General features: G+C 40.0%; 2 protein-coding genes across 4 annotated transcripts; one reads left to right on the top strand and one right to left on the bottom strand.

The window, feature by feature from the left end:
• Window positions 1-1,091: 1,091 nt before the first annotated feature.
• Window positions 1,092-14,748, top strand: bin2b (bridging integrator 2b). 3 transcript variants are annotated; one of them, XM_039797341.1, is made up of 13 exons: window positions 1,093-1,302; window positions 1,401-1,570; window positions 2,779-2,859; window positions 4,873-4,927; window positions 5,399-5,493; window positions 8,462-8,557; window positions 9,202-9,309; window positions 9,437-9,522; window positions 10,438-10,513; window positions 11,031-11,113; window positions 11,328-12,027; window positions 12,966-13,058; window positions 14,237-14,748. In XM_039797341.1, the coding sequence occupies exons 2-13, from the start codon at window positions 1,475-1,477 to the stop codon at window positions 14,348-14,350; spliced, it is 1,683 nt and encodes a 560-aa protein (XP_039653275.1). In that variant the 5' UTR covers window positions 1,093-1,302; window positions 1,401-1,474; the 3' UTR covers window positions 14,351-14,748. The 3 variants fall into 3 exon arrangements, with proteins under 3 accessions (XP_039653276.1, XP_039653275.1, XP_039653274.1); XM_039797342.1 differs by having other exon boundaries at window positions 1,092-1,570; window positions 14,240-14,748; XM_039797340.1 differs by having other exon boundaries at window positions 1,093-1,570.
• A 6,740-nt stretch (window positions 14,749-21,488) lies between these two features.
• LOC120558218 (sensor for unfolded proteins in the ER ire1-like) lies at window positions 21,489-23,955 on the bottom strand. The gene is made up of 4 exons (XM_039799179.1): window positions 23,807-23,955; window positions 23,499-23,722; window positions 21,923-22,052; window positions 21,489-21,849 (listed from the first exon to the last, which is right to left on the bottom strand). Exons 1-4 carry the CDS (start codon window positions 23,873-23,875, stop codon window positions 21,748-21,750), a joined length of 525 nt encoding a protein of 174 aa, XP_039655113.1. The 5' UTR covers window positions 23,876-23,955; the 3' UTR covers window positions 21,489-21,747.
• Window positions 23,956-24,856: the final 901 nt, after the last annotated feature.

Genomic DNA, 24,856 nt, shown 5'->3' with positions numbered 1-24,856 from the left:
CTGTCACCCCCAGGTACGGTGCGTGGTCCTGAGTGGTGGGGACAGGGGTGTCGGACTGGGGGGGGGAAAGGAGACTGAGTACCCAGGGCCGTCGTGTGAGGAGGGCCCCAAAAGATGCTAGAATGAATAGCTGTAGATGCGGGGAGGGGCCCGTAGAAAATGCCTTTCTACAGGGCCCAGCAGAATTGTATGCTACTCCCCCTGGGTGGGCAGAGGAGGTTTGTGTCAGAGGTAGGGTTAGGGCATCGTTTGGATTTTGAACAGATTCAGATTCCAATTCCGATTCTTCCTTTGGATTCAGGTTTTTATCAATTCTCGATTACGATTCTTTGAGGGGTGGAGTTAAGCGGGTCACATGGTGGCGGCGGAGCAGGTCTGGGAGGTAGGAAGGAGCCTGGTTATGGAGGGCTTTGTGGGTGAGGAGGAGGACTTCAAACTGGATGCCTTGGGAAACCAAAAAAAAAATCTCCCGTGTTTTTATATATTTATATATATAAAACCTCATTTCCGTAGGCTGTGTCCTCAAAAGAAACTGAGTTTTTGAGGCACATTTGAAGGCTGCGTCTCAGCCACTACACTTTTTTAAATTTTATTTATTTTATTGACAAAATGCAGTTTACAAACTTATGAAGTTAAAAAATAAATAAAAATAGAAACACAAGAGGCAATACAAACGAGAAATAACAGACATCACAAACAACAACCAAAAAAAAAATAAAAATAAAATAAAAAGTACAAGAAGACATACATTTACAGTTAGTCAGGGGTTTCAGGGAAAAAAAGCTCTACAGTTTCCACAATTTTAATACTTTTTTTGTTATCCAACGTTTTAAGTAACTTCAGTAGAGATTTAAATTCTATGAGAAAAGGTAGAAAATTAGGAGATGAGTTAGAAAATTTCTGCATACAGAATAACAAAATTAATTAGATACTCATGAGCACCATCACCCTGAATTATCGTAGAAACAGATGATATGTTTAAGGTTAAAGGAGTCTCGGTCGTTACACTGCTAATCCGCGGCTCCCCCTGTTTACGTCACGCCGCTGACTCAGGTACGCATCATCAGAGAAACGTAATCTACTACATCATTTTCAGGTGAGTGGCGCTGGATGACTTCCACCTTTAGCGAACCGCACTATTGCAACAGCGTACACGGTGTTGGTTCAGCAGATCAGGACATGCAGAAACAGTTCTTAACCATAATTCCTTTGACAAGTTTGGACAGGAGCAGACTCCCACTGATAGTGATGGAAATAACTCCGTTCCTAGCTGCCTGGGATTAAAACACCGCCTGTTTGTGCGTGCGTACGTGTGTGCGTGTGTGTCTTGACACTTTTTATGTTGCTCCACCCTCTATTGCCTTGAATTTAAGTCGCTATATTCTGCCGCCGTGAAGCAGTTTCTCAAGAGGAAGCAGGCAGTAGGCGGACTGCTCTTGTGTTAGTGAGGAGAAAACGGAAAGACGATCCGACGATGGCAGAGAATAATAAGATGGGCCCGAACCTCCAGGCTGGAGCCGGATTCCTCGCCAAACGGGTCCAGAAGTCTTTAAATCGAGCTCAGGAGAAGGTGAGCCAGGGGAAATCAAACTTGTTAAAGTTACTTTGGGTCCGTTTTAACTTCACAACTGTACAGCAGAAGCACTGTCATTAGTTTGGTACGATATGAGACCGACTTATCCAAGCTTGTTTTGTCATCCAGCTTCATCCTGGCAGTAGGTTATGAAGTCATCAGATGCCCTGATGTAATAGTAAACTTGATGCCCTGATGTAATAGTAAACAGACTTTTCTTCAGGATTACTCAAGTAAGGGTTTCTTTGGAAGCATCAGATGAGGCATCTCTGAAGGGACTGTAGCTTTTAGTATAAAATGAACAACTGGGCTCCCAAACAGGGAAAACTGCTCTTTCAGAGGATTTGTTTAATGTGTTTTTTCCCTTTTAGGCGAAATTGTGAAATGAGAGAATATGTAAGTATTGCTTGTGAAATAAATTGCTCTGTAGCTACTGTTACTTGCCTGATAGTCCCGTTATCTAGCTCAGTGCCAAGTTGTAACTCCTAATGAAATGCTCCCAGTGGGGGGTGGAGGATAAAATCACATCAAGCCTATTTGCTGGACCTCATCGTAACCCGGTGTAAGAACATGTGATACTTGAGAAAAGGAAACGCTCTCTGTGCAAGCAGCAAAACATGTCATCTCAGCATTGTCTATTGTATGTTTTTAAACTGTCTACATTTGAGTGACTGGACCGTAAGTCTGATGCATCAATAAAAACAGTAGCTTGGACTTTCCCGTTCTAAGCATCATAGTGTTATTCAGTGCTGTACAGCTGTGTGCGGACACAGAAGCTGCCACTTCCTGACTGTGCACTTCCTCTCGCTTGCTGAGCCTTTCTCACTCAGTTTGTGGTTGACTTGTTTATTTCACTGCTTCGCCTCGAAAAAAGCAGCTACAGAAGTTTGCATGTAATCTGTAGTTTCTAGACTGAAGCCTATTTTGGGGATTCAGAGATTTTTTTTGTGTGTGTGTGGAAATCATGGATAATGGGAGCAGAGACATGATAATGAGAGCCTTTGTTGCAGATTTAAAGTTAAAGGTCATGTGCTGTGGCATCCAGGCTTTCAAACAGCTGCATGCAGCGGACTACGAAGTACACTGTAGACCTAATAGTTTGCCATGTGTGCCTAATTCTCCTTTTTAATTAGTCCGGCTAGTAATCATTAATGCTAGAAGTCTATGTGATGTTGAAACTTACTGTGACTCTGTCGTCCTCTCAGGTCCTTCAAAAACTGGGCAAAACCATGGAGACCAAGGATGAACAGTTTGAGCTATGTTTCCAGAGCCTCAACAAACAGCAGGTGCACCAACATGCCCTCTTTTTTTTTTTTGTGTTGACTTGGGGTCAAATTGACCCGTTTTCAATTTTTATTTTATATCAGGAAATATGGGACGTAGAAATAAGCGCTGAAAATGTGTAGAAGAAATTTTTTACAATTTTAATGCTTTGGAAAAAGCAAAAACAAACTGTGAAAAAAGGCGTTAAAGGTCTCTACATGGTTGTCCTTTACTGTTCACTGCACTACACCTTACCAAACATCTCCGAATAAATGGAGCACTGCTGAGTCTTAAAAAAAAAAAAGAACGGTTGTTCTGTTTTTGCCGCTGTTGCGTTGAGATGCCAACTCACAAGTTCAGGCAATCAGCTCGCCCTTGAAAACAGGAAATACTTGAAACAAGATAGAGCTCTTTCTTATTTTCTTATCTATTCTGTATACACACCACTTGTTATGTCTCCTCTAGATATCTGTACACAAGCATTACCCTTTTATACTAAAATAAATGAGATAGTGTATATGCTCAGATTCAAGAAACTATCCATTTTAAGGCTTACCCACATCCTCATGAACTAACTTGGCCCGGTTTTGGTCTTTTGAAAGGATGATGACTAACATTGGAAAGAGAAAATGACATGGTCATCCTTTTTACAAATGTAGTTTAAATTAAAATAAATCCAATGCACCATCACACAGTGTAATACACTCAGGGGCTATGTTGCCACTGCCTTGCTTGGTCTGGTATGACCATTAGCTTTATGTGCTAATGTTAGCAAACTTTAATTCAATTTCAAGTTTTATTATCATACGTCATTCCCCTGTACAATGAAATTCTTCCTTTGCTGTCCACAGAATGCCAAAACAAAAATCTACTATATATATATATATATATATATAAATAGTAGATGTTGAAACTGCCATTTTCCAATCCATATATATATAGATCGGAAAATGGCGGTTTCCCGGCATCTGCTGACAGAACGCTGCATTGTCTGCCCTAAAGATATATATATATATATATTTTATATATATATATATATATATATATATATATATATATATATATATATATATATATATATATATATATATATATATATATATATATATATATATATATATATAAAAATTGTTTTATTTTATTTTTTTATATACACATATATACACACACACAAAATAAAACAATTTTTACAAAATAAAACAATTTTTAAAGGCAGCATGTAAAAAAAGAAATAAAGCAATAATGATGATAAACAGTGCAATGTTAGATATTGCTTTATAATGAAATGACTGAATCAGTACACTGACTTCCTGTCTTATTTCTACCTGTGCTACTGTTACCCTGTGTTTTAGCATTCATCATTATTTTGTAAGTCAATTGCTGCTGTTAGGCTAAGAGTACATAGCCTACAGTAGGTTCACATTTAAGTTGCTCAAAGCTTATTCAGTTTATATGCAACAACTGTGGTACATATTGGAGGGAAACTGACGAGGAGAAGCAGGAAGGAAGTCTACACGCTGACAACACACTGCTTTCACTTCACCACTATCATCACCACATCTTTTTTTTTTTTTTTTTTTTTTTTTAAGATTATTTTTTTGGGCATTTTCAGCCTTTATTTTTCCAGGACAGCTGAAGACATGAAAGGGGAGAGAGAGGGGGTGGGGGGGATGACATGCAGCAAACGACCGCCGGTTGGAGTCGTGCCCGCTGCGTCGAGGAGTAAACCTCTATATATGTGCGCCCGCTCTGCCAAGTGAGCGATCCGGGCGCCCACCATCACCACATCTGATGACATTGTTATAAAGATCAGATCTGGTGGATAATATACAGCTTGGAACTTGATGCAGAAAATGTTACACTGTACACAATGGCAGCCTGCAGTCAAACAGAAGCACACTGATTTTAACATTTGAAGTTGTTAAGGAAATAATGAAGCATAAATGGGTCAGATCGGCCACAGAGATGCTGTTGCTGGGTGTCACCGAATTTGACTTTGTTGTAATTTCTGCTTTGTGTTTTGCTTCTGCACACAGATTGATGGAAGCAGGTTGTTTAAAGATGTCAAAGCCTACCATGCAGCGGTAAAAGGTAGGTTATGAAAGCATATACAACATACAGTATACATACCCACAGCACAGTGTTGACAGAACGCCACTCTTTGCTAAGGAGAATTTGTGAATAGGGAAGTGAATTTCTTCTATTCTTGGGTCCTGTGTCTGACTTTTGCAATTCTGTCTGCGTTGCCATGTTGTACAAGAACAAATACAATCCTGCAGTGAAAGTGGCAAACGCAGCATTGCATATGTGATTCATGTGCAAGAAACAGCTATGTTTCTGGTCTTGTCAGCTATTGCTCCTGCATTGTGAGCTCCAGTCAGGAAGCCTGTGTTGTTCTGACCTTCTTGGTGTGGGTGTAGCAACAGTGCCACAAACCCTAAAAACAATACCACCACAATGCACTGCGCTGCTGATGCTAGATGATAAGCTCCTTATGCAGTTATGATTTTATTTCCAAGAGTTTTTTTTTTTTGTCCAACAATTTCCTGTTTCTTTCTGCAGCCGTGCATGAGACGTCCAAGCGACTGTCCCAGACGCTGCGAGACATCTACGAACCAGATTGGAATGGCGGGGAGGACCTTTCTGTCATTACAGAAGTATGTTCATAATGTGTTTTTTTTGCATGTTTGCTTCAACAGTAATCTGAAAGCCGGTTCACATAGCCAGGTAAATTGATAAAACAACTTTTATTTCAGCAGGTTGGCCTTATTTTTACGATATTAGGTTCCACCATGCAGGTGTAAAAACAGCTTGAAATAAGTTACTATGAAAATATATGCATCAAGACTGGAGTGGTCCCCATTTCACCAGTAGGCATATATGTACAGTACAGGTTAAAGCAGTGTCAATCAGTTTTTTATGGCTACTACAACAAGCTGCACATCACACACGTTTGACATTTTATGGCCTTATAACGTTTGATGGTTAACATGTCAGCAAACAGACACTTATTTACAGATCCAGCAGCAACATTAGCGTTCATTTGGGATCATGTTTCTGGCCAGCTGGCAAATACAAGTCCAATATTCACTCTCCTTTTTAGTTCTGTTTAGGTCTCAACCAACTCCTGAGGAGAATTTCTGCTCAATGCTCCACATATATCCTCCAGCTAGTCGCTAACGTTTAAAATGAAAAGATGGAGACATAGCCTATTTAGGCAGATGTTGTTTTACATCTTTAACAGTTTACAGTTAGTTTGACTGTAATAAGCATAAATGCTGGTGTTCAAAATTAAATGCTACAGTAGAGTCACACTTTTTTTTCAGTTTGACAAATTTGTCAGAAACTAGTGCAGTGCCCGTTCAAAACCTGCCAGTTCGTAACGGGCCGATTGCTTGGCTTCTGGTATTGCTGCTTGCAGCTTTCTCGAGAACCCTTCTCCGCAAACAGCTTCTCACTCGACACTGCGCTTCCTTGGGTCCTGAGCGACACATCTGGCATGACCTAGTTGCGTCCCCCAGCAATGAGCAAACACGTCATTTGCCAACAGCTAGCTACTTGGGACCAAGCGTTCATTCCAATTTTTACATCGCTGATGCATGAAATGTTTGAGTTCCCTACAGTGTACAATTTCCGGTCTCTCTTTCTTTATCTGTTCTTGAATGTACTGTACACCCACCAAGTGTGAAGTCGATTGGATGAACAGTTGTTAAAGGGATACGCCACCGTTTGTTGAAACGGGGCTTATCAGCGTCTCCCCTGGCTGTAGATAGATGGGCCAACGCATTTTTTGTCTCAGTGCAATTAATTAGGTTGTTTTTTTGTCTTTTGTTGGCTCACTTTTACTCACAACATGCTAACCGGCAACATAGGATTCCATTCACTACGCTAAGGTAACTAGCGGCGGTGATGCCGGTGTTGCACCGGACTAAAACAATGCATGCACAAAAAAATGCGTTGGCCCACCTATCTACAGCCAGGGGAGACCGTGATAAGCCCTATCCCTTTACTATAATCTACAGACGGATAGACAACATGTAATAAAGGAGTTTCCAGTTAAACCATTTTGGACTAATGAAAACCCATCATGAAATCTTAAAGAATTCAACTGAAAAAAAAAAATTTAATTTTTATTAAGGTAATAGCATTTTTGTACGGAATAAGATATGCTAAATGTAACGTCTCTTTCACATTGCAAGTGACTGACCTATATGTGTGCGTTTTGAGATGCCTGATCTGGCATCATTTATCTTGGTGCCACACACCATGCATGTAGCTGTCAATGCATTTTTTTGATGTGAGTGCGCGCACATAGGCATAGCGCATGCGTTACGTTGCACATTATGGCAAAGGGCAGGGGACATGCAGCTCGTCATACGTTTCCCCAACGTATATGCGCCAATAAAAGAAAATAGAAATACATGATACATTTAGATTTAAAAAGCAATAATTGCATGAAAACAGGTTGTTGACGAGTCTCGAAGCTAGAGTCCGAGTCAAGTCTGAAGTCTTTTGGGTCGAGTCGCAAGTCAAGTCTGAAGTCAGCTGTTTGTGCGACTCGAGTCCGAGTCTCAGACTCGAGTCCCCATCTCTGCCTCTGATGCACAGAAAGTTAACTCATAAAAATAGCTTAGGCTTTTATGGCATAGAGGTGCATTGTTTGAAGGTTGAGAGAACGGAAGAGGAAGTTGCACCACATAGAGGACAACTTTGTGGACCAACTCTGACTTGATATCTGTCGCTAGGGAAGCTTAGTCTCAGTTTTTTGAACCCACAGCTGTGTTGTAACTCTTATGCTGGACTCAGTAAACTTTGCTTAACTGAACTCTTCGTCTCCGATTGATCCTTGTGTTCTGGTAAACTTAAGTCCGATGTAAGAAGGCACAGGAATTAATAAATTGGAGTCAGATTTGACAGGCCTTAGGGCCTTATTTTAGAGAGAATTCCCTACACTTATTTCGATGCAACCAATCAAATCTTGCATAATGCATAAAGCAGTAACGTCGGTGTTCTATCATAGGCAGAGCAGACGGTCACAGAGCCAGACAGCAGACACAACATGAGCCACACACTGAACAACCACATTAGCTTTCCTGGTGAACTCTCCTTCTTATCGAACTCCCAAACATGAACGCACGTCTTGTCCTCCTCCTCAGCTGGTTGAACGAGTCACCAAACGCATTCACCGGGGAAAAGTGCACTGCTAACGTCTGTTCGCAGACCAGACTAGATCTTTCTTCTTTTTTTTTTTTATAATAAAAATAATAACTGTAAATGGTATTTGGACTCAAACTTGTCTTAGACTTGGCCATTGGACCAAATATTTAGTTGGTCTCGACCAAATCCAGCCCGAGTCTGGAAGAACCGGCAGTAGCAAAGCTACCACCGTTCGCACAGCAAAACAAGTTCTTTCCCGAGGCTATTTTTGCCACGGCACCGTGGCTCTGCCTGGTGCTTAACGCCACCCATGAGGATTGTGATTGGTTTCAAGAAATGCCAATAAACCAGAGCGTGTTTTTCTCCCATCCCGGAATACTGTGTGGACTAGCCAGACCCTCCTCCGCAGCGCTGTGGAGGAAGGTCTGCCAGAAGCGAGACTAATGTGATGCCAACTGTGTATCTTAGAGTGAAGACTTGCTGTGGAACGACTACGAAGAGAAACTCAGTGACCAGGTAGTCCGCACCATGGAAAACTACACGAGCCAGTTCCCTGAGGTCAAGGTAACCAGATGCTTTTTAACTTGAATCAGTTCCTGCAAAACTGCATGCAAATACTAGAATGTGCTTCTGGGCCTCTTGGAGAACACCAGTCTGATTTTGATGACACACGTGGAGATATCCATCCTCTCACTGGCGGACGACATGTTCACTTAACCCTCCTGTTGTCCTCGGGTCAAATTTGACCTGTTTTCAAAGTTTCTACATCAGAAATTTGGGTTTCTTTCAACCAAATTGCCCAAAAGTAACACAGATGGTTCCATGAAACGCTCTAAGGATCAGTTAAACATGATCATTGACTTTTGGGTGTTTTTAATCAATTTTTGACTAAACTTTGACAGTCTGTGATTATCCATAAACATCCCCTGATCTTAACTATCAGTCATAACGTATACTTTCTGCATTTTTTTATTTTATTTTTTTTAGCTCTAAAATTAGGTCAATTTTTATAAAGGATACATGAGGTTTATTGACTATAAAATCCAAAAATGAGTTTAAAAATAGTGGTAACAAGGTGTAAGTGTATACTTATGGTAGTGGGGAAGCGCAGAAAATGTTGAAAAAAATGCTACAAAAACGTGTTTCAATTTTTCTTTATTTTGACATGGGAAGACAACACAAGGGTTAAACTCTTCTTTGTGTTTTAGGAACGGGTTGCCAAACGCGGTCGCAAGCTGGTGGACTACGATTCAGCACGTCACCACCTGGAAGCGCTCCAGAGTGCCAAGAAAAAGGACGATGGCAAAATAACAAAGGTAGCGTTAGTATTCCAATACACAAAGCACAGAAATACCTTGTGTGCAACAAGTGCTGGCTGATGAGAGTGGTTTTTTATTTTATTTATTTTTTTATAAAAATCTACTTTTGAATCCTCTTCAACAGGCAGAGGAAGAGTTCAACAAAACCCAGAATGTCTTTGAAGAAATAAATAACGAGCTGAGGGAGGAGCTGCCTGTTCTCTATCAGAGGTATGGTTTAAACTAACACGGTCGTAGATAATACTTTGTGGATTCTCATAGTGGAGTTTTGGATTCTGATAAATAAAGTTAGAATATCTGTGTATGAATGAGCAAGTTTAAAGCTGATGTGCAAGGGTCGTGTTGGGTATTCACGACTTAATGAGACGCACCTGGATTATTTGGAACATACCAGCCAAATGCAAAGTGTGTGGACATATGCAAATAAGCAATTTAAGTTGTATTATTAAAAAAAGTCCTGGTAGAGATTTTCAGAAATGTGTCCAGTTTTCACCTTTTTTGAAACCTTTCGGGTAGGTGTTCAGCTACTGAATGAGAATAAATCTGAAAACACACATACACATTCTTTATTATAAAATGTCCTATTTAATTCATGCAGAAAAGTAAGATAATATATACCACCCAGTGGGAAATTTGCCTTGTACTTGTCTCTGCAGTATTAAATCGTCGGGAAAAAAACATACAAATGCATCCATCAAATGCACATGCCCATCTACATCAGAAAACGTACACACAAATTACACTATATCAATATATCAATGGTTAATGCCTATATTAGACAGTGGAGAAATGACACTAAACGAGGGGAGAGAGGGATAGGAATGATGTGCAAAGAAGACTGGACATAAACTGTGAACGTTATGGTTCATGGTCTGCAGCTTTGCCAAAAGGTGAAAAAACGTTCATGACTTTCATGACGAAAGTACAAAAGAAATAAACTGTGGGTCAGGTGTGTGAATGAGCATTTCTGGCCTGTAAGATTTACAGATGGGATTAGTCCAAGCAGACATTTTCCAAAATGTGTGAATAACAACATAACTGAACTTGGCTTGTATATTATATATATTCTAGAAGGTCATTCAAATGAACTGAAAGATAAACTGAGAGCTATTTTTGTCTCTGTAGCCGGATAGGTTGCTATGTGACGGTGTTCCAAAACGTATCAAACCTGAGAGATGTCTTCTATAAGGAAATGAGTGTGGTAAGATATGACACAGATCCTTTATTTCCTCACACTCATACATAGTAATTTGAATTACTTAAGTTGGGGCTGGACGACATGGACAAAATCAGATCTCCCAATGTCATCGACCAAATACCTCGATGTTGATATTGTGGGGTTGACAATTGTTGGTTTAAGAAAATTACACAATTACATTTTAGATAAATAATCATTAATAATGTGGATATAATGACTAAGTGGTTAAAGACAAATAAAAGAACATCTAGAACAGTCTGGTAAGTTCAGAAAAGTTCATCATTTTACTGTAATGCAGCCTTTAAAACCCAGGAAAAGACACCACTTACCATATAAGGATATGACAATATCCAAAATCTAAGATATCTAGTCTCATACCACGCTAGCGATAAAATATCGATATATTGCCCAGCCCTAACTTAGGTGTGAAAAGAAAATACCATGAAAACTATTACGACTGCATCTTTAAATAACATTTAAGTATGGTGTTTGTGTGCTCATGTTGCACTTTGTGTTGCAGCTGAACCGTGAGCTGTACAATGTGATGAAGAAACTGGAGACTCAACACTCGGGAAAAGCTTTCATCATCAAGGGTCTGAACAGGTACGGTAAGGCGCCGTGGAGCACACGTTTCCTCATCTGTGGTTACTGTGTTCCCAACAAGAATCTACTGTCTAGTAACTAAATAGCACACCTACACAATGCTGCCATTTCTGTTCAATATGCTGCAGTACTAATAACACTATTCAGGTAGACGTATGCAATGCTACGTGTAAGTCCAAAAATAATAATGAATGGACTTTTTTTCTTCAAATAGCTCGTCAAGCAAGTCAAAGAAGAGAAAGTCCCTGGTTATCTCCAATCCCATCCCTTGCAACACGGCCTTCCCAACCGACCACGTCTCCGTGCATTCTTCCACCGAAAATGGAAAAGACGCCGTTCCCTCTTCCCCCGTCAAACGAACTGAAAGCATCTCCGAAGAAACCGGCCCGCCAGAAGAAAGTAGCGTCTCATCCAAAGACGTCAACTCGTCCGACTCCGATCTCAGCTCCAGCGGCGCCAACACGCCTAAGAGGCGGTCGGTATGTGACGATGACAACAGCGACCGGAGCACAGGGAGTCAAAGTCCAGAGGAGGTGGAGGCAGCGCCAGACGCAGACGCAGACGCAGACGCTGAAGCTGAAGCTGAATTTGCGACAAACCAATCAGATGACTCCGGGGTGAGCGTACCAAAGTCAGAGGCGGGAAGTCAGGAAGTGTCCAATCCCTCGGATTCTGCAGATAGTGCCCCACAGAGTCCAGAGCAGGAGAATGTGAGTGATCCACCCTCCGAGAAGGCACAGCCCAAACCTGCACCGGTTCCTGCCCCTCGCGTCTCCTTCCACTCCAAAGATAGACCCCCCCTCTTACACGCTAAGGTGCAGGAGGAGACTGACGAGGAAGCATCAGTCAACCAGGGGACAGCTGACTCAGGCCATGACTCCAGTTCCCACAATCCACCAGACTTCCTATACAAGGTACATGCTTTTGATTTAAGGAAGACAATTCGGTAATTTAAGTTTATTAGCTTGCTTTCTGATGCTGCGATGAGAAGATCCATCTCGTGTCGTGTCTTAAAGGAGTGCTCCGCCAATTTAGCATTGCACTCCCATACTGTATAAGAGTCTGACTGATGGACTGTTGGGAGGAAAACGGGACCAAAATCAGAGATTTCGTCTTTTATTCAATGCATTATTAGTTGTCAAAACCTGCCTACGTTACCCACAATGTAAAAAATTCACTTCTTTCTAACTCCACACCCACAGATTATTTTTCATTTTCAAACTTGTAGTTTGCACAACATTTTTTCTCAAGTGCAGTAGTACTCCCCAAAACCTGTAAACACACTTTGATGTGTACGATTGGTGGAGTTCCCCTTTAAGTACAGAGCTGGAGTCAGTATGCTGGCTTAATGTAAAGACTGGCCCCCCGGGGGGGGGGGAGAGAAACAACTAGCTAGGCTAAAGTTTAACAGCTAGGCCTACCAGCACCTTTTTAAATTAAATGTTTTTTTTTGTGCATGATGATAATGATGATGATGAGCTTCTGAAATATCTGTTGATTTCTTCCTCCACTCCAAAACAAAGGATGTGAAAACCATTGCCTTTGTAGTTGCTCGCAATATTTAAAAAAACGGCTGTACTGAAAAATAGCCCATATGTGTTTTTTGTTTTTTTTCTCTGTGTATTTGTATGTATCCATATTCTCAGGGATACTGTGTCTGCAAAGACTAGTTGCTGTTGAAAATTTTATTCAATTATTTTTTTTTTTTTCAAAATCTCTGACCACCACTAACAGAATATGTTTACCTCCATTGTATCGAGTTGGATCAAATCTCAGATATCTCCAAACCTGGAAACTGTTATTTAATCCTTTAGGCAAACTGACGTTTAAAAAATTATTTTTTTTACACCAGGGGGTGGCATTAGAGAGCCATGCAGCGTCTGAAGACGGCCTGCTCCAGTTTGAACAGGGAGACATCATCCTGGTGCTTGCTGACACTCAAGAGGTTTGTGTAATTTTGATTTATTTATTTGAACAGGGACAGTGCACAAAAAACATTAATAGATGTCTTATGCCAGGTTGTAGCAAACTGCTAATTTCCGCCCGTAGTCCCTGGGCAGGTAGATGGCACATTAAAATACAAAGTATTTACAGTATACAATACAGATACATCAAATCACAAAAATCTACAGACATTATTGTCCCCCAATCCCACCCCCAAAAACACACAGTAATTCTAGCACATTAATTTACTGGTGGGAGCAAGTCAAGTGCAAATTAGTGCATGAAGTTAGCTCTGTAGAAAGAGTATTCCACTGATTTCGAGCCAAAAAGGAGAATGTGTGCGTTCTTGTACAGCCGCGCTCACTTTCCTTTGGAGCCTGCTCCTTTTTTGTGTGAACCTGAATATGTTGTTTGGACCAGTATAATGTGAGGATTTGTTTATTTTCTGTTTGAGCCATGTATGCATCCTGCTGGTGATGCACTTTTTCATCACGTCTGTGTTCTTTTTCCTTGTTGAGTGATGCATTTTTAGCAGTGTCAGTGGTCTGAAAGTAGGAAATGTTTCAGATGTTGAAATTATATCTCACCCAAACATCAGGGGCCATATTCACAAAAGGCTTTTGAGAAACTCCTAAAAAAATAAGCCGCATGTCCTTCTCAGTCCAGCTAATAAGGATCCAATCGGCTCACCAACAAATCAAAACATAAAATGCTAATTTAATTTAATTTTTACATTTTTATTTGATTCCATTTTCTATTTGAGTAGTTTTTTTTTTTTTATATTTTGATCTGATCCAATCTAGTTCCTTTTCAAGCTCGTATGTGTTGATGAATTATTATTTTTTTCTCACATTGACCGACACAGACCAGTCACATGTCAACCCACTGAGCAACAGGGTCAACCCCGTCCCCTCCCTTAGCTTTAGGGGTCCTCTCTGGCTCTCAGTAAAAGTGTCTCTCAGCAGCTTTGTGAAAGGGAACTATCTGAACTTTTAGTGCCATTCTGACTTCTAATGCTACTAAAAAGACAGTTTGTGAATACAACCCCAGAATTTATTGTCGCTCCTCTAGAAAGCAGGAAATCGCACCAAAAGTAAACACTCGTTCGCAAATTATCTGATCAGAGGGTGGATTTTGTTTCCTCAAAATCTTACATGTGTTATATGTGGTGTCTCGCAGCAGGAAGGCCTGGTGAAGGGGATCAGGGAGGAGAGCTGGAACCAGCACAGGGACCTACAAAACCACTCTGGGATCTTCTCGGAAAAACTCCTCCGGCCTGTTCAGCCAGAGTGAGGCAATAGTTGCTCCTCGGTCTGTAATTCTGTCTTCTTCCTTTGAGCAGTTGGTGACTCACGTACTTCCTTCTCTCTCACACACACACCCACACCCACACACACACACACACACACACAGAGAGGGAGTGAACCCATCTGTTGTGGGTGCAGAAGCTGTACAAACAGATGAGCACAAGTCCCACGTGGTGCATCACATGCTATGATGTTGCAACATGTGGAACAAAAGTGACTGTGCTTTAGAACGTTTTGCAAGAGATGTTTGGATTGTTAAATGTTACAGTATTTTGCTCTTTTTTGTATTTTCAAAGTCTTTCTGTGAAACACTGATGCAAAAAAATGTTTTTATGCAGATGATGCAATGATCTTGTGTCAAATTTAATAAAGTTCTAAAATAAAGAGAAGATGTGATTCTTATATGAAATTCTGCAGATGTGAATACAGCAAGGTTTAAATTGTGCCATTTATTTAGCTGATGTGGGAATTTACTAATCTAGAAGAAGTGGGTGTTGGGATTTGCATTTTGTAAATAAAGGAAATTGTTGCTGCAAGACTGCAGATAAACAGCCTGAGTTTGGGGAAAAAACTACAATGATTCACCACAATGGAATGTGAAAATATTGTCAAGACCTGGTAACGGATTGACCGTGAGGAGAAAGGCAGGCCTGTCTTGTATAAAAACATACTGAGCTGGGCCTCACTTCTAGTTTGGCAGTTCTACTGTGTGGAAATCAGAACCTAAAGTGTGTTGGAGTTTCTACATAGCACCAGATGGCCAACAGGTTGCTAATAATAGTAAATTTATTAATTTAGCAAGGGAAATTTTACTCTGTTAGAACACACATTACACCAGTGGTATAGTCTACGTGATACGCAGGTATATGCAGTATACCCACTAAGAACTCTCCAGGATTTCCATATACTCACCTAAAAATGTGCAATGCTACCCAACAACACCGTTTTGTGACAGAACTTTCACTTCAGATATTTGTGTTCACAAATGTGGGGTCGAGTAATATGACAGCAAACTAAACTAACACTGCAGAACATGCAGAGAGACTTTTCTCATCTTTCATCCTCCCTTGGCGCAGTGCAGAGTGCGTGCGTAGCGACTGGGCCCAAATGCTCCGCCTACACTAACGCCAGCATCCTCCCTTCACCGCACATTTAAGACAAATATAAGTATCCTATAGGAAAAAAATATTTATATATATATAGCCTATACATATATGTGGTACAGTGTACCCACTACATTAGACTACACCACTGCATTACGCACATGCTCAGTACCTATACATGCACATAAGGGGGCTGACACACCAGGCCGATTATCGGCTGTGGGACAGTCTGGCGAGGTCAGTGACTCAAATCTGTTCGTTGTGTCCCGTGCCGTCGTCAATCTGGGGGGCTGTCGGCGTTCATTTTGGCCGACCTGACGTGTTCAGTTGGCGGCAGGGCAGTCGGGACTCACCCGGAAACGGGGAGCGGAATGAGGTGACTAGATTCTCTCAAAATCTGACGAAAATCTTTTAAACTGACCTTTGTTGATCTGAAATGAAGACAGATTCAGCAACTGCACGGCCTATTTCTCACTTAAAATGTTTTCAGAAACATGTTTCAGGTGAACTATTTTAGTACAATATGAGATCGTACTCTGAACGGCCGCCATGACAGTCTGGCTTTGAATTTCTGGAGAAAACAAACCCATGTGACGCGTTGTGCAACATTACAGATTAGCGCCGCCTGCTGTTATAGAGATGTATTATGTCTTGTCTCCTCTCGTCTTTCTGGTCTGTTCTGTGGCAGTTTTTCGGACCTCGGGGACGCGACTGATCACATCGACGGGGTTTTCTGTCAACGGTCGCCCGCCGGCTATATGTGTCTACACCTTTAAGATGCCTTGGCAGTACCCAGTAAGTGAATAAGTAACCTTTCCAGCCAGTCCACCACCGTATTTTGGTCCACATGTTAACTTGAACCAGAGACCCTTTGGTTCCCAGCCCAACTCCCGACAGACTGAGCTACAACCACCCAATGATGCGGTAACACCAAAAGGGGGAGTTGGAGGGCAGGAAACGGATAAACGTAGCTAGAAGGCAGCTGTCTATCATGGGCTGTGATTGGCCGGTTGGGTTTAGGCTTGGGTTTGGTATGGTTACGCTTACGGTCAAAGAGCTGGGACTGTGAACACTTAACAGTCCCCCCACTTAACCAACATCACAATATCGCACAAGACTAAGACGGGTTGATGACCATTCCGGTGGCGCTTTACACCACTCGACTGTTGAGTGAACGGCATGCAGGGTGTTAGAACACCGATTATGGTTGATGGTTATTGTGGAGTCTCCTCTAGAACATATAAAAGTCCCAAGAGATCCAAGTGGTGGAAAGTATTGAAAAATACTGAAATTGGTGATGCCAATGTCCCAATGCAGCCCATGTTAAGGGAAGACACTACACCACTACTATACCTCAAAATAAAGAAATTACATGAATTCTGCATACATTATTGTCATTGCAGGTAATTGTAATTTAAGTCAACGCAAATTGGGAGATGTTGATGTCTGTGGGTATTTCAGTAAGTGCGATGAACAGCGGCAACTGCTTTTTTTTAAGGTTAAGAATGAACTTGGAACTTGGATTCTGCTGACTGAGTAGCGCATGCAGGACATATATGAAGCGTTGTAAAATAATAGCTAAGAAATAAGGACTAGGTATGGTGACTGAGAGCTAGAAACCAAGTGTGTGTGTATGTGTGTGTGTATCAAAATGTGGAGTAGAGGAATACTGTTACTAGTAGGAGTTGTACTCTGATTGAAGTATGCCATTACACAGTATGCTGGTATATGTATTACTTCTTGATGGAAAAAAAATAAATAACTTGGAATCTCAAATTTTCAACAGATTGAAACATTCGTATTCACTGATAGATATAACTGCATAGAAAACGTCAAGGATGCAAGGTGGAGGCCACTTTCTACCAATGATCTTATCTCTCATGCAGTGTTGTAATATAACGAAGTACAAATACTTTGTTACTGTACTTAAGTAGAATTTTCACGTATCTGCACTTTACTTAGTTATTTATATTTCTGGAAACTTTCACTTCTACTCCACTACTTTTCCTAAATAAAATGTATACTTTTACTTCACTACATTTCCCCGAAGCGTCTTCATTACTTGTTACTTGCAAGAAATTTTCGTACATTGGAGTGAAAGATTCTTCCTGACAAAAAAAAAGAAAAAATCAGATACTTTAACACTTTTACTCAAGTATTATTCTTAACCCTCCTGTTGTCCTCGGGTCAAATTTGACCCATTTTCTAAAAGTTTCTATATCAGAAATTTGGGTTTCTTTCAACCAAATTGTCAAAAAAGACAACGTGGATGGTTCCATACAATGCTCTTCACAAGTAAAGTAAATAATCAGTTCACTACTGTTATTAAATTTGAGTGTTTTATTTAATTTTATAGCATTTAAAAAAAAAGGAAAAGATAAAAGAACATAAAAAAGTGACAAAAATGTCAAAAAAGTGCAGAAGAAAATCGGAAAAAACTTGGAAAAAAGTGACCCAAATGTTGAAAAAACGTTTTAATTTAAAATTTTGAAAAACTAAAAGTTGTCAACGGGAAGACAACACAAGGGTTAAAGGTGTCTTTAACTTCTACCAAAGTCGTTTTCTTGTAAGATACTTGTACTTTTACTCAAGTATTGCTTTCAAGTACTTTCTAAAAGTTTCTATATCAGAAATTTGGGTTTCTTTCAACCAAATTGTCAAAAAAGACAACGTGGATGGTTCCATACAATGCTCTTCACAAGTAAAGTAAATAATCAGTTCACTACTGTTATTAAATTTGAGTGTTTTATTTAATTTTATAGCATTTAAAAAAAAGAAAAAGATAAAAGAACATAAAAAAGTGACAAAAATGTCAAAAAAGTGCAGAAGAAAATCGGAAAAAACTTGGAAAAAAGTGACCCAAATGTTGAAAAAACGTTTTAATTTAAAATGTTGAAAAACTAAAAGTTGTCAACGGGAAGACAACACAAGGGTTAAAGGTGTCTTTAACTTCTACCAAAGTCGTTTTCTTGTAAGATACTTGTACTTTTACTCAAGTATAGCTTTCAAGTACTTTATATAAGATTTCTCTCATGACCTCAGGTGATCAATGAGACAAACTTCTGCAAAGTGGGAACCACTTTTGAAAAAGGTGCATTTCAAGGTAGTCAGTAACTTTAATGCAAAAGCTGGGATTGATGGCCTGGAGGCAGGAATACAGATTGGAGTGTAAGCATGCCTGGGGTCTCTTCTGTTATCAGATGTTCCAGATATACTGCTACATGAATCTGTCAAAGTCTCTATTACTGGAGTAAACCTCATTCTGCACCATTCCTGCTATATAAAGTCACCCCAGTGACACAGGGACTTAGTGTAATACTGGCCTAACTCAGTTTAAATAGCAAAGTTAGAGTTTTTATGTGATTTCGCTTATGAAATAACATCTGGACATGAAGTGGTTTACAGCATACACGGCCTCTGATTTACAGCTGTTGTTTTCGCCAATGAAGCGGAGAACATTTTTTTCTTTCTCTGGACATTTTACTTAACACAATCTTAAGATATTTACCATAATCACTAAGAGTTTACTCACAGCTCACACATTTTCAGGTTTATGTCGGCATGGTCATGGGTTGATATTTCCTTGGTGCCTCTTATCAAAAACAGAATATCGAAGTAGTTATGTTGCACTTCCTTTCTGAGCATACTCCATTCTCAACTTCCTTAGCAAAAACATTCTTTCTGTTGCAGTGAAAATGTGCCAGTGACTGATGTCTGACAGAGATACCAGACATTACTATAATTTACTGTGGACACTTTACAGGGGAATATTTTTCAGACAACCTGTGGGAATAGACAGTGAAAGATCAGGACAAGGGCAACAACACACAAGTCTCCCCTTCTGATAAAAATCCAACAGTAACTGAGATTGTGTTATTTATAGAGTTGCTCTGTCACTGAGAGGTTAATATTGAAAAGTGATATTCACAGTGGTAGACTCCGGGCTGTGCTCCAATATGAATATAATGCGTTGTTACTTGTCTTCTTCTCAATGAGAGGCCTTTATCCCAGAGTCCTGTTTCCTCTCCGCTGGCCTCTTGCTGCACGGCTTATTTGCAGCGTGAGAATGGTTTTCATTCAATAAATGATGTTCAAAAAACACATTGTTTCTCATACGCCCATTACGAGAAGCCCCTCATTGCAGTGCACGATATCATTAACCTCAAATGCAAAAAGTTATTGCATTATTATTATTGTTATTATAAACCCTAATACCAGTGTGAGTTGTAACATTAGCTACCATGGATTAAAGCTATAGTGCGTAGTTTCTGTCGCCCCCATGACTAATTCTAAGTAATGACAACAAAACTGTCAGCGCGTCCACATGATACAAGCCTTACGTAATTGCCACCGCCCCCCCTCCTCCACCACACTTGCTAGTAGCCAAGGAGGACACGGAAGATTTAATAAACATGATGCACTCTTCAGAAGACGTTATTATCTTCACTCGAGTTTCTGCGGACGGAGAGATGGAATCTAAAACAAAAATCCAGAAAATCACATTGTATGATTTTTAAATAATTAGGTCATGTGGTCTGATGCGACAAAAATAGAGCTTTTTGGTCTAAACTTCTAAACATCATTCACATCATTCTTTGGGGATGCTTTTCTGCAAAGGGGACAGCACGACTGCACCGTATTGAGGGGAGGATGGATGGGGCCATGTGTCGCAAGATCTTGGCCAACAACCTCCTTCCCTCAGTAAGAGCATTGAAGATGGGTCGTGGCTGGGTCTTCCAGCATGACAAGAACCCGAAACACAGCCAGGGCAACTAAGGAGTGGCTCCATAAGAAGCATCTCAAGATCCTGGAGTGGCCTAGCCAGTCTCCAGACCTGAACCCAATAGAAAATCTTTGGAGGGAGCTGAAAGTCCATATTGCCCAGCGACAGCCCTGAAACCTGTAGGATCTGGAGAAGTATTAAGGCCAAAATCCCTGCTGCAGTGTGTGCAAACCTGGTCAAGAACTACAGGAAACGTATGATCTCTGTAATTGCAAACAAAGGTTTCTGTACCATATATTAAGTCCTGCTTTTCTGATGTATCAAATAATTATGTCATGCAATAAAATGCAAATGAATTACTTAAAAATCATAAAATGTGATTTTCTGGATTTTTGTTTTAGATTTCGTCACTCACAGTTGAAGAGTACCTATGATAAAAATTACAGACTTCTACATGCTTTGTAAGTGGGAAAACCTGGAAAATCGGCAGTGTATCAAATACTTGTTCTCCCCACTGTAGATGGAAATGTAACCCATGAGCCAAGTAAAGTGGCAGCTGCATTTCATTATTTTAAATGCACTCTCAGAATTTTGCTAGATCAGATTACTCTCTTACTCATTTAAATACAGATGCCCCCATTATGAATTTTAGAGGAGTGACAACTTCAAAGTAAATTCAATCATCTCTTCTCTTAATGGTTTAAAGGCAAAGTATATACTGTATATGGGATGGACACTGCACTTATAAAACCCATAAGGAAGCACTCATCCCATCTATTAGAAAATAATAATAGTAATAATTGGTAGATTAATGAAGGAGTGTTTCCCAGTTCTTGGAAGACTTCAATAATAACACCAGTATTCAAATCAGGTAATCAGTGTCATCAGCAACTATTGACCAATAAGCGCTCTTCCAGCAGTTTCCAAAATTGCAGAAAAATGGATATCTGAACAAATTACAATGTATTTAACTACAGGTTCAAAAATAGATTACATACTATTACATACATACATACATTACATACTATGCAATTTGGATTTAGAAAACATCATTCTACAGAAACGGCTAATGTCTTTCTGTTGGAAAATATAAAGGCTAAACTGGATAAGGGAGGAGTGGTCGAAGCCGTTTTTCTTGATTTAAAGAAAGCTTTCGATTTGGTTAATCATGAGGTTTTAATTAACAAGTTATCAAAGTTTAATTTTCATCAGATGTCATTTAAATGAAAAAAATAAAATAAAATAACATGTTACAGACAGAAAACAATGTGGTCGTGTGGATAATAACATCTCCGAAATAACTGACATTCATTTGGGTGTTCCCCAAGGTTCCATTTTGGGTCCCCCGTTATTCAGTTTATATATCAATGATCTACCTGAGGTCTGTCAACCTACTGTCACCTGCCAGATGTATGCTGATCATATACAGTATCTACATGCTACAAACAAGAAGCAAGCCGCAGAAGAGCTAGCAGCTACAATGATCAATATCCACAATTGGCTAGCAAACTCGTGGATTTTTAGTGACATCTCAAGGCCATGTATCACTTTCACTCACTAGTGCTCGTGGAGGTTTCGTATGAAGCGCAGTAATCCCAGTGTGTTGTCAGGGTAGGCTTTGTTCTTGGCATCCATCTTCTGGACCAACTCTGGTGGACACTGCAACAACACCAACAATAATTAATCATACAGTGGATTTTAGGAATACAGAAGTTAGTTATGTTGCAGTTACCTTATTTTTCCACTGTTTGAAGGATACATCTCCAGCACATTTTTCCAATGAACAAACCAGTTCCTTGTCAGCCTTTCTACAGTTTGCCACCTCATCCCTGTTGCCAGTCCTTCTCAAGTATTCAACTTTCCTGAAAAAAAAAAATGTATAAACAGAACCTTATATAATCTCATATGATACTAACTAAAAATGGTGTTCGAGACAATGCCGCACCAATCAGCTTCCTCCTCCAGGAACTGGGCGGGACTTCCTTTGTCCATCAAATCCTCAGCATGGGATGACACAGTCTGCTTTGCATCTCACATATCACACTCAATTAAACATACACATGAGGGTGCCGACGGCAGCCGTAACACTTATCCTTTACCTATGTATGCTTATAAGTAGAGATGCACCGATTACAATTTCCGATTCCGATTTCTCATTGAGTTTGACCTGCCGATACCACATTTAGCAGATTCCGTTTTAATTTTTTCTAACCACTTTACAGCACACACAAATATTAATTTTCTATCTTTTTTTTAATAGAACATTTTACATAGAACATTTTTTGAACAGATAATCACTATAAAATAGAACTATATATATATATTATATATATATATATATATATATATATATATGACTCCTGGTGTGGGAAATTCACACACATCTAAAGTGCAATGTTATGAAAGAACCATTTCCTTCTTTTCACATCCAATATCCAACAAAAAGAATTTGATATATTTAACAAACTAAACAGTCTATAAGCAGTGATTGTTAGAGTGCATGTCGGATAATAGCGCAGACGCGCTTAACACCGCACGCCACCCGGTGGAAAAGGTAGAGAAAGGAAAAAAAGAGACTTGCTGTCCGGAGCATAACTAGCCAGTGGAGATTGCGTGTGTGCGTGCTTGAGAACTGTAAGTCGTATAAAGTCATTGTTAGCTGGTGATTTTGTTGCTTGTGTTCTTCACCTGCTAGCTAGGTTGCACGTGGCTGTTGATTCGATATAATGGCGATTGTTGAACGCCCTTGCTCAGATTTGTATTTTATGTGCATTATACTGCATTAAGATAATGTAATTAACAGTGGATTTATTGTTATTATTTTCTAGACTATATATAATTTCTATGGATTGTGTATGGCAGCCTTTACAATGTTATTTATTTACAGCATTTGACGGGCATAAAATCGGCATATATGTCAGACTGACTGGCCGGTCGCCGGTCATGGGCGATCACGTGAAAATCGGCCAATTCTGGTCACGAGCCCGTCAATCGGTGCATCTCTAACTGTAACCCATGACCTGCCTGCCTTTGAGTATGGCTATTCAGAATAGCTATGAACTCATTTCATACTGAACCAAAAATGTCAACCTGTTACTAGGCTAAATGAGAAGACGATCACCAGTCATTAAGACACATTATCTGGGAACCATGAACGTTTGTACCACATTTTGTCCCATTCCATCCAGTAGAGATATTTCACTCTAGACCAAAATTATAGAACAACCAAATGACTGACAACACCATAGAAGATAGACCATTGATTAAAATTGTATTATTGATCAATTAGTAGGCTATTTCTTTCTTACCTTTCAGGTGTCCAGAAGAAGGGATGCCTCAAGCATTCTTCCACTTTAGGTCTGTTCATTGGTTCTTTATTGATCATCCACTCAATGAGATCCTTTGCCACCACATCTTCAACATGGTCCAAAGTGTACTTTCCTTCATAAATGTTGCCCTCACATTTATAGGATTTGTCGCCGAAAGGATGGTGTCCCCCAGAAAGGATATAATAACTGAGCATACCTGCCACCTTAAGAATTAACAGAACATTTAGCAATAAAGGAAGTGTTTTTCAATTAGTCATCAATTAAGTTTGTAAGGCAGAAAAACTGACCTGTACATCAGTGTTCGCCTTGTATGGTATGTCAGTGTCACCTTCGTGGGCTAAAGTCTCCCTGGCCATCCAGCATTTAGTTCCTGCACTGGCTGTGCGATAAGTTGTTTGGCCTTTGCGTAACCGTCTACTTATGCCAAAATCTGCTAATCTTGCCCTCCCATTAATATCTGTAGGACAGATCAAGTAGAAAAACTCAAGAAAGATAAATATGCATGATATATTCAAATACTGTTTTTTCCTGAATTTTAAAATCCCATCATTTCAGTATATTTTCTAAACTTGTCTTACCGATAAAGACATTCTGTGGTTTCAGATCCCGGTGGAGAATTGGAGGAATTTGACAATGAAGCACCCTTAAACTCTCCAGAATCTGATAGACAAGTGTTTTTTATCAGCAGACTCCTATCCTTACTACTGATGTACTCTTCCAAGGTGTTTTCACAAAGTTGAAGTCCAAGATATAAGTTCTCATCCTCCGCAACATCAACATATCGTACAATATATTGATGATCAAGCTCTGGAAGTCGCAGAAATCCTTCCTCGTTCTTTAGCACTTGATAGTTGCATTTAGACATTCTCTTAATAGCAACTTCAGTGGCATCGTTTCTCAGCCCCAAGAAGACTTCAGTACCATCACTTCCCTTCGCTATGCGGAATTCTGCATCATTCACATAAATCATGCTCCCAATTCTGGTTACTTTACTTTCATCAGTGCTCAGAAGCTTCTCTAGTTTTCCTCTCCACCTCTTGCTGATTGTTGGCGATTTGTGTTTTATTAATGATGATACAGTGGTGTTGAGTTGGAATGGCTTCACATTTGAATGTGACCCCATAGTAGGAGCTGCTGTTAGATCAGTTGCAGAAGTACAAATTTCATCATTTGTGTTGTCTTGCTTTTCTGACTTTTCCTTCTTTTTCTTGGATCCAGGTAGGTCCTCGCGTTCCACCTTTGGTTTGCTGAAATTATTTTTCAGTCGTCTGAGCACTTCTTTCAGGTATTTTGGCATCTGCATACCTGCAGATGTCAGAATCTCCTCAGGCACTAAA

Source organism: Perca fluviatilis, chromosome 4 (genome assembly GCF_010015445.1).
Source record: "Perca fluviatilis chromosome 4, GENO_Pfluv_1.0, whole genome shotgun sequence".
Classification (NCBI taxonomy): domain Eukaryota; kingdom Metazoa; phylum Chordata; class Actinopteri; order Perciformes; family Percidae; genus Perca; species Perca fluviatilis.
This window is presented reverse-complemented; position numbering and strand designations above follow the sequence as displayed.

Excerpts from the sequence above, each read along its gene's own strand:
- bin2b (XM_039797341.1), top strand. The coding sequence starts at position 1,475 with ATGGCAGAGAATAATAAGATGGGCCCGAACCTCCAGGCTGGAGCCGGA. Across the intron at positions 5,494-8,461 it reads ACCTTTCTGTCATTACAGAA|AGTGAAGACTTGCTGTGGAA; the intron begins GTATGTTCATAA and ends TGTGTATCTTAG. Across the intron at positions 13,059-14,236 it reads TGCTTGCTGACACTCAAGAG|CAGGAAGGCCTGGTGAAGGG; the intron begins GTTTGTGTAATT and ends GGTGTCTCGCAG.
- LOC120558218 (XM_039799179.1), bottom strand. The coding sequence starts at position 23,875 with ATGGCCAGGGAGACTTTAGCCCACGAAGGTGACACTGACATACCATAC. Across the intron at positions 23,723-23,806 it reads AGGCGAACACTGATGTACAG|GTGGCAGGTATGCTCAGTTA; the intron begins GTCAGTTTTTCT and ends TTAATTCTTAAG. Across the intron at positions 22,053-23,498 it reads TTCTTCTGGACACCTGAAAG|GAAAGTTGAATACTTGAGAA; the intron begins GTAAGAAAGAAA and ends TTTTTTTTTCAG.